The sequence below is a fragment of the Anopheles darlingi genome, chromosome 2 (assembly GCF_943734745.1).
Source record: "Anopheles darlingi chromosome 2, idAnoDarlMG_H_01, whole genome shotgun sequence".
Classification (NCBI taxonomy): Eukaryota; Metazoa; Arthropoda; class Insecta; order Diptera; family Culicidae; genus Anopheles; species Anopheles darlingi.
In genome coordinates, this window is record NC_064874.1 from 38043033 (window position 1) to 38051902 (window position 8870).

Consider the following 8870-nt stretch of genomic DNA (forward strand, 5'->3'; position numbering starts at 1 on the left):
TAAAATTTTTGATCGGAAACCAAAAAAAATCAACGCAATTTCACTTTAATAATACATTAAAGGAGCGTTCATCACGAGCGCCCCAACCGAGGGGCCTATTAAAACCTTGCACAATGGAGTTCTTTAAGCGATAGCAGAAACCACCGCGCTGATGACGCGACCGCTCGCAGAGCCGTAGAAACGCTGTCAATGGAACGGTAACATGTTGTGAGGCTCTATGGTCCTGTCATGAGCTGAAGCCTTAGTACATAGAATCCTCCGCTTGGTTCTGCACAGGCACGTGCTCGAACACGCAGACAGATTCGGAGGTAATTTTCCAGAAACACGCTCCTCGCGCTCTCGGCGCCAGGTTTGATGTCATGACCTTTTCCCGTTGCCATCGCGAGAAGAACGCAACAACCGTACAACCGCCGTGCCGTGGCCATGTCGTGTCTTTCCCTGGGTTATAAATAAACGCGATGTACGCGAATGTGTACAGCGACAACATACCCTTCAACGCGCCGTGCAGCGCTGCTACTGCTGCTCACCTTTTCGATCGTGCCGCATGTTATGGTGTGGTGCTTACTGTAACCGGCGCGAAGAAGAAGCAAAAGCTGGAGCTGCGAGAGGCCTCTTTTGAGCCACCGCTAACTTGTTACGCAAATCGAAGCGCGACGCAGCGCCGGCCATGCATTCATGCGCGAAACACGCACTTACCACACCACCACGTACACGCACGCACGACGAACGTCGGCATCCGAGGCGTAAAAATCATCAACAAAATGGCCATCAACGGTAGTCGAGTATTGCTGGCCGTGTCTGCACCGAAAGGCCCAGGCAAAGGTGTTTGATGTAATGGGAAGGCAGTGAAAGCGTTCTCCTCACTCACTTGAACCAATCTCGCTCACTGGCTGGCTGGCTGGAGAATATGCGAGCTGGAAGGCAAATAAAAAGTGATCACTCCCGGCCTTTATTTGCGGCAAGCCAGCACCAGCAGCACCAGCACCACCAGCAGCAACACCAGGACTGTAAAACCTTGTGCCCGGGGAAACGGAAAACAAATTATCTGCTACAACATTTTCCAGCACTTTTCTCGGTCGATTGCGCTTGCGGAAGGGCTGGGGTGGCATTACCACCACCATTAATCGAGTAGAGAGAATGTAACGGTCCAAAAGTGGATGGTGCTTTCAGTGGAGTTTGTGTCTCTCTGTGTGTGCCTTGAGTTGTCCGCAAGTTATAGTTGAAACTCAAAAGCAGACTTTACCCCACGAAGCACCGCAGGAGGAGGGGGTGAGGGGGGGGGGGAGTGTAGCCAAAAACAGGGGTGGCAATCATCCCTCTGGTGGAATTGCCAACCACCTTTCACCTCCCGGAGAAAAACAACAAACCAGCCGGCAATCGACCAGGCTAGGGTAGGTCGTGGGAAGGGCCGCCTAGAAAAGCTAACCTTCCCTTCTTCCTTCTCCCCTCCTTCCACCACAACCTCCCCTCACTGGTAGTTGTATTGGGAATCCCAAAATTCACTTTAATTTGAAATTAATTACTTGAAAACTCCAACTTGGCACCGATGGTGGTGGAAATGTTGGTGGCGCGGAAGGGGGTTGCGGAGTGGAAGCAGGAAGCAGAAGGAAATGAAAGGAAGTGGGCTAGGCACCGGGATAGGATATTACGCGCCTTTTGACTTTTCCTTCGCCCGCTAATGGATGGCAGGATGCCCGCGATGCCGTTCTCGTTTCTCGTCCTGTTACCATTTACCGACGACGACGACGACGATCGACATCGAAGGCCACCATTTGCTGTTGCCACCTCTCCTCTGGCACCCGAAAATGATCGCGGCGCCCTCCATGGAAATCGGTGGCGGTTTTCACAAATGGTTGAAAGGCCGTGAACGAACGGAGACGACGACGAATTCGACGACGGCTGGGCGCGACGAGGTTTCAATCGAGGAAAAGATGAGAACCTCCACGTTCACGGTCGCTACGGTGTCTAGCAAGTTGTGCCAGCCACCCGAAAGCCCTCCGGAAGGACGCAAATTTATTCAACTCTTAATTTAATTACACTTTAATTGATTTTCGCTCTCGCTGTCTCTCTCTCTCTCTCTCTCTCTACCGAGCGGTTGGTGGCTTTCTCTCATGGAAAAGCTTTCTTGAAGAGGCTTCAGTTGAAGGGCCGCTCAAGTTGGGTCTGATGATGTTGAGAGATTGATATTTGGCGTTTGGCTTGTTCTTCTTGCTCTGAATGGTTTTCAACGGTGCCAAGTGTGCTCGAGTAGTAGTTCCATCTCGTCGTCGACAAACGTTTTGATAACCTTGAATCACTCGCCACTCTGATCTAATGGTTTCACTGTTCTCTCTTCCTCTCTCTCTCTCTCTTGACAGTTCCACCGAAAATAACGCACGTCACGTCTGGAGGGCACCTGCAGGTCCGCAAGGGTTCACCGGTCCGGTTGGAATGCTCGGCCACCGGCAATCCGATGCCAAACATCACGTGGACCAGGAAGAATAACCTCTTGCCAAATGGTACGTCGTCAGTCGCTCGTAATGGAATCTTCAACGAACGAACGATCCACAAACACACAAACGCTTCTCACTCTCTCTGTTCCACAGGTGAGGAGCAATTTACGAATCCCGTCTATGTGATCGAGAACATGGATCGGCACAAGGGCGGCACGTACATCTGTACCGCCAACAATGGCGTCGGACAGGTCGCCACCAGCCAGATCATTCTGCACGTGCTCTGTAAGTATTGGCCGGACACTTCGACATCGATAACAGCAACCATTCATCGACACCGAAAAATTGACCCTCTTGTAAAGCAAAAGACAGTCACTTGTAATGTAATTTAGAAGAAATCAAATCGTTCTCTCTTCCACGAAATCCACGAGAAATCCTTTTTTTAAGAGGCAGCAGTACAATGCACCATGCCGCTTACAACCACTACTAGCTTAGCACGAAAATGTAGCAATGGTTTTGTGAACTCTAGACGCTCGCTGGACGGGACAAGTTTTAATGTCATCATCACCTCTGCATCACCTCGTGACGCAAGAGGCTGTTGGTGGAGAGATAGACCGCCCAAGGGGCAAGTGAAACGCGTGTCTGCGTGTCTGCGCTGCTACTCCAACCGCTTCTTATGGTGATAGTCGTTTCAACAATGTCATTGCAAGCAAAGTGCCCTTTGCGTTCAAATACCATGCGCTACCAGGCGCCTCCATCGTCGTCGTCGAGGTTACTACCAGGCGCCTCCATCGACGTCGAAAGTTGGTCGCTCGCAGCGGGAAAAGTACTTTTTGTCCATCATCCGGCGAACCACTTCACGTTTCGTACATGGTTTTTTTCTGTTGCACTCCCAGCAGTGGTCCAGCAGAGGAGGGGAGTGACAACTAACATCCTTTTACACGTACACTAGCCTAGCATTGCGGGATCGATGGAGACGCCCGGTAGCTGGTGGCGTTTCATTATCGGTCTGGTCGGTCTGAGAAACGGGTGCGACAGCATCGTACGGTAGTGCTTTTTTTGCTCTAACAGACGCATAAAAAAATAAGGACGATGATTTGGTTCATTTTTCTATTCTTTTTTCGATCCCGTACAGGGTGCGCCATCCAGACAGGAGCTATTTGAATGTTAAATTCCTACCTACAGGAGCTATTTAAAAGTACTCCGCTATTTTTCGGCCGATGAAAAATAAAACGACGAGATTTATTTAAATTAAACAATGCTAATTATTTATAATTCACTCAGAATATAATATCGATCAAATGATCGCCTCCATTCGACACACAAAAAGCGCCCTGTTTTGGATTTTTTTTCATTGTATTTGACATTCGATTTCGGATTTAATGGCAGCAATTTCCACTCTGCTATTGGCTTTTAATACTTCAATCAAAGCTTTACTGTTCAAATAACCTTACAGAAAAAAAAACGCAGTCAAATCCCGCGAACGAAGAGGCCACACATAAGCACGCACAGGTTTCATAGTTGAAGGATTATTTTCAATCAACTGTAATACAATTTCAGTCCATTTTTTTTAACGTGAATCGATCCATGGCATAAAATGGCATGAACTGTCATTTTAGAATCTGGCCAATTCATCCAAATTGGCTGAATAATGACGAAGTTATTCAACATTTAAATACCTGGTCCTGGTCTAGCTGGAGCACTCTGTACCTTCGTTAAATCCGGGAACGCTGTGCTTGGCGTGTGCGTGTCCATCGAGCAAACGAACGATCTGCATTCGCTCGCCCACTGGGGTGGGGAGATGATTGTTCAGTTTTAAAGTCGATCTCGATTGTTACTTTGAAACGCATATCAATGGACCGGATCTAAACCGTGCTACAGCCACACAATTAACTTCTCGCTGCCTCTTTCCGCTTTGATCGAGAGGAAAACAAATAAGATTAATTTAACTTAAAACACTCCGCTCGCGCTCGCTCGGCCATTGGCGATGCAAATGAGGCCGTTCCATTTCGTTAAAATGATATCCTCGAAGGTAGCGGCACGCACACACACAGCCATACGGAAGACTAATCATACAGGGCGGTCAGCGCGTATTCTTTCGGCCAGTTCAGAGAATATCACACAAAAACTGAACGCTGCTCGTTGGCGTGTGGCCATTGCGTGCGTGTGCAGCCCCTCGACAGCTCGTTTCCCATTCGTGGAGCAAGTACCATGCGTGTGATCCAGCGTATGACGGAGCGAAGGGAAAACAAAAACTCCTTAAACACCACGGGCACTCCATTTAATGCCATGCCAGGCCATGAGTTGGTTGATTATCACGCGGGGAACGCGATGATACTTCGTGAAGCACGGCACCAAGAGGTGCTGCTGGGAGTTTTAGAGACTCGGTGCCAGCTCCTCTCCCCTCGTCTTTCGACCGCTCGCCTGACAAACGAATGAAAAATGAATACAAATCAGGGCCTTTGATGCAGGCGGTGACTTGACTTTGACTTGACTTGAGTTTCAAGAGCCGCAAAAGGGTGGTGAGTGTGCGGATGACGCAAGGGCATCGTGACTGCACACCAAGGAAACCACCATAAGCACCAGCGACTCGCCACCCGAGGACGATCGTTGCGACGACGACGACGTTTTAAGTTTCCAGAGTATTAATCTGCATATGCAAATTCACCCTCCGCGTGGTGCTGGTGGCCAAGGTGGTGGCCTGTACGGTCCGCAGTACGGAACAAACCGTGCATTTATCACATAATCAGACACCGAGCCCGAGCACGAGGCCAGCCCCAGCAGCTCGTTGATATAGCTCCGTTCATTATTTTCACTCCCGAGTGACTAAAGTTCAATCCCTCGCTCCAACTATTGCTGTTGTGCCAGCAGTGGAGGAGGGGAAAGGGGGTGCTGGAGATGGGCAGGGGCAAACGAGGTGCCGAGTGCCGGGGCCGGGGCCGGGTACAGAATTCGTGATAAATGAGATTCCATTCCCAAGGGTGCCGGACCGAAATTTCGCCACCGGAATGGCTTTTGGTCACACGATCGAGCCCGGGTATGACATTGTTGAGCCGTACAGGGTGTTGGGAAGAGAAAGAGGGGGTTTTCAACCCTTCTAGTCGGTCAGTGGCCGGAAGAACACGGAACAAAAGGGCTCACGCACGAACTCCGAACGGGAGACCCATCGTTCCGGGCATAGCTTTCCACTTTGGAGCTTTGGGCTGCTTCTGCTGCTACCGGAATAGGGGTCTCCCCACCCAAGACGGGGAATAGGGGTGCCCCCACCCCCACCCCAAACAACCCCCGGTCGGAAATAAAAACGTGCCGAACCTGCGCTACGTCAAAGATAAATAAGGTGAAAATAAATTGGAGTCCGTGGAACGTTGGAACGTCGTGAACCGAGAGGAGCGAGAGGAACGGCGGACAGTAGTGGGCGCTGGAGGGGTGCTCTCCAGTCCGATTGGGGTTGGCCTCATGATGACAGATTATGGAGGCACGTAACTATCCCGGTGTCCTGTGTCCTGTGTACTGTTGTGCTCGATAATCACGAACCTCGCTCTCTCTCTATAACTCTCTCTATCGTCCATTCCCCACGCGCCTGGAGCACGTGCGGCCAGTGAATGAGTCGCCGGTCTTCGGATCGGACCGACGGGAAGCTCGTTGCACGTGCACTTTAAAATCGACCTTGAATTGCTTTCAGGGAATCGATCGTCGTCATCCCTTTTTCTCCTTTTCATCGAAAGGAGTCCGTTCCGGGCGACGGCTTATTTCGCGGCGATTCCGACTATCCCGGGAGTGTTCGGTGATTACACGGGGAAGGAACAACAAATAATTGTAATTTTTATGGCCCTTCCGTGCCGTGCTGCCGTTTGTTTCCCGTCCGTCGGTTTCTTTCCCGTTTTTTTTTTTGGAATTTTCCCCCACGGTAGTTTCCCGGTAGTTTTTGGGGCGCCGCGTGCGATTGACCGATTGCTGTGGTCATGTTGGTGAGGTGAAAAGGGGGTTAAAAAAGGGAGTGAAGCTATCCTGACACGTGAGCGTTGCCTCGCCCCCCCGGGGGACTTTTGTTGTGGCAAAACGGATTCCAAGCATTTGATTCATTCCCGTTCTGCTCAACCCAAATAGGAATCGGGAATGGTTTTATGAGAAGGGAAAAGAAGGAGAAGGGAGGTAATTTTTGCATTTTGGCCCCTTCCTCACGTCATTTTGCCTCTCCTTTCGTTTTTTTTGACGCCTTTTCGGCCTCGTCATCGCTTTCCGCCTTTTCCGGGGGGTTACTTTGAATTATAAGGCAACCGTAAAATTAAGCGCTGAAATCCGAAAATGACAGCTGCCACCTTTCCCGTTGCGTGTGCCTGACATTCCGTTTTCTCTTTCCGTTCCAGGCCACTAGCCAACCATAAAATGGGGCCCTCCCCGAGTTTCCCGAAGGGAATCAAAATGCTTTCTCTTTCCTTTTTCTTTATTTCCTTCCTTCCAATCGTTGCTTTCTTTTCTAACAAACATTCTGACACCGGCAGGTCCAGCAGGGCCACCACTGACGACGCAACAACAGCAGCAGTAGTAGTAGTAGTAGTAGGGCGCGGGCTCTAATGTGACGATGGTTTCAGTGCGATAAACAATTAAGATAAAATCACGATCCACGCGGGACGCCTTCTCGCGACGCCATTCAGCCACACGCTGCGCTGCGACAGAAAATGTCTGCGTGCAGACATATGTGCGTCTCTGTGTGTGTCGCTGTCGTCTAATTGAATTGATGTGGTAACTGTGGCCGCACCCGCATCGTGTGCCCGGTCTGGTGTTGGTGAATAAACATGAACATGGTGAGGTGAGGTGAGATGGAGCACACCCTAAATGTGGCGCGCAGAAGAAATGCTAATGAGCGCAAACACTTTCCGTGGTTTGGAATCGGTTGGTAGGCGAAAAGATTTGGAGGCGGCGAATATAAAGATCTCTATCTTCACTGGCATCTGTCGTATGAACTGAATGGAAATGTCGATGAAAGTGGTGTAAGTAACAAGTAGACTCAACCAGTACACCATTTGACTTGATTTTGCATTTTGCAAATATTGAAATAAATGGCGCTTTGCGTCTCAAATCCACTCTTTCACACATGTACTTTTTCCGCGCACAAACGTCCTTGAAAAGAATTGTGGAGTGTGTGTAGAGTAAGGTGGGGCAAAAGTTCGAATTAGGCTTTTCTAAAAAACGGCTTCACCGATTCGATCAACACTATACTCGCTTGAAAGGTCTTGAAAGCGCCTCACCATACGTGTTTTTGTTTTTAGGTTTGGATTACAAATGTTAGAGAAATGCGTTAACTTATCATTTTTGCGATATTGACCAAATTTTATGAGTTTTTGGAAACAGTATCACGCATCGTGGATGTTTCCTCACATCAAACCTTCATAAGCGACAAAGAACACAAAATTAACACAGATTCTGAAAAACTATTCCTTATTCTGAAAAACAAACGGAAAGTTTTGCAATTGACACTTTTTCAGAAATGTTCCTAGTGGGGCAAAAGTGCGAACTGATTGCTGGGGCAAAAATAGGGAATTTTGGGTTTTTATATTCAATTTCTTGGAATTATCTGTCTCAAAATGGTAATCTTAAATCTCAAAACTGTCTTTTAACAGATATTTCTCAAGTTGTAATAGAGTTAGGTGGGGCAAAAGTTCGAGTGGACCAAAACTCATCCACTAAACGTAAAAAAACTATTGCTGCGATTCGTTGAACTACTAAAAGCGCAAAAAACACAGAAACTATACACATTACTTTGTGAATAACTTGAAAAACTGCTGATTTTAAAGGAACGAACTTATGCTCCACTCCATTTTAACTTAACAAAATGTCATTTGATCAAGCTGGTACTTTTGCTTTAGAGAGCTAAACAGTTGTTGAACAATTCACTGCATTTTTTCAGTTTTAACTTTATTTCATTTATTTTATAAAAATAAAAAGCCACAATGCCCGAACTTTTGCCCCCCCTTACTCTATTTATTGAAACCGGATAATGCTCAGTGCTTGGTGTTCAATAAATTCGCACAACAAACGCGTAATACAAAGTACCAAAAAGCGGTCATTTGTTTACCGAAAACCAAAACCCATAACAAACGCAAAGGCAATGCCACAATTCCTCGGGGGGCGCAATAAAACTATCGTCGAGTGGCATTCATTCCGGGACGCCAAGGAAGGGGTGCGTGAAAGCGTTCGAACAAAATCCCCTTATCCAGCCTACGCCACAACGGAAGGAACCGAAAAACCAAACCCTTTGCCCCCGGGAGTATTCGGTCCATTTTTCGGGCCACATTTACGGTCGCAATGTTTTATTTCTTGAAGCCACGCACTTTCGGCCGGTACCGCACCGCCAGAGTGCCAAACTTCTAATTACGTCAATCATACCATTTCATGCCGGCAACTGCTCTACTCCCACTGGAATGCGCAATCGCGATG

General features: G+C 48.3%; 1 protein-coding gene across 1 annotated transcript in view; it reads left to right on the forward strand.

Moving 5' to 3' along the window:
* Positions 1-8870, forward strand: part of LOC125948549 (neural cell adhesion molecule 2-like) — a 118487-nt gene that overhangs the window by 97920 nt on the left and 11697 nt on the right. Inside the window, exons 5-6 of the mRNA XM_049674739.1 lie at positions 2358-2498; positions 2586-2717. Coding sequence (XP_049530696.1) covers positions 2358-2498; positions 2586-2717 — 273 coding nt within the window. The remainder of the gene's footprint in view (positions 1-2357; positions 2499-2585; positions 2718-8870) is intronic.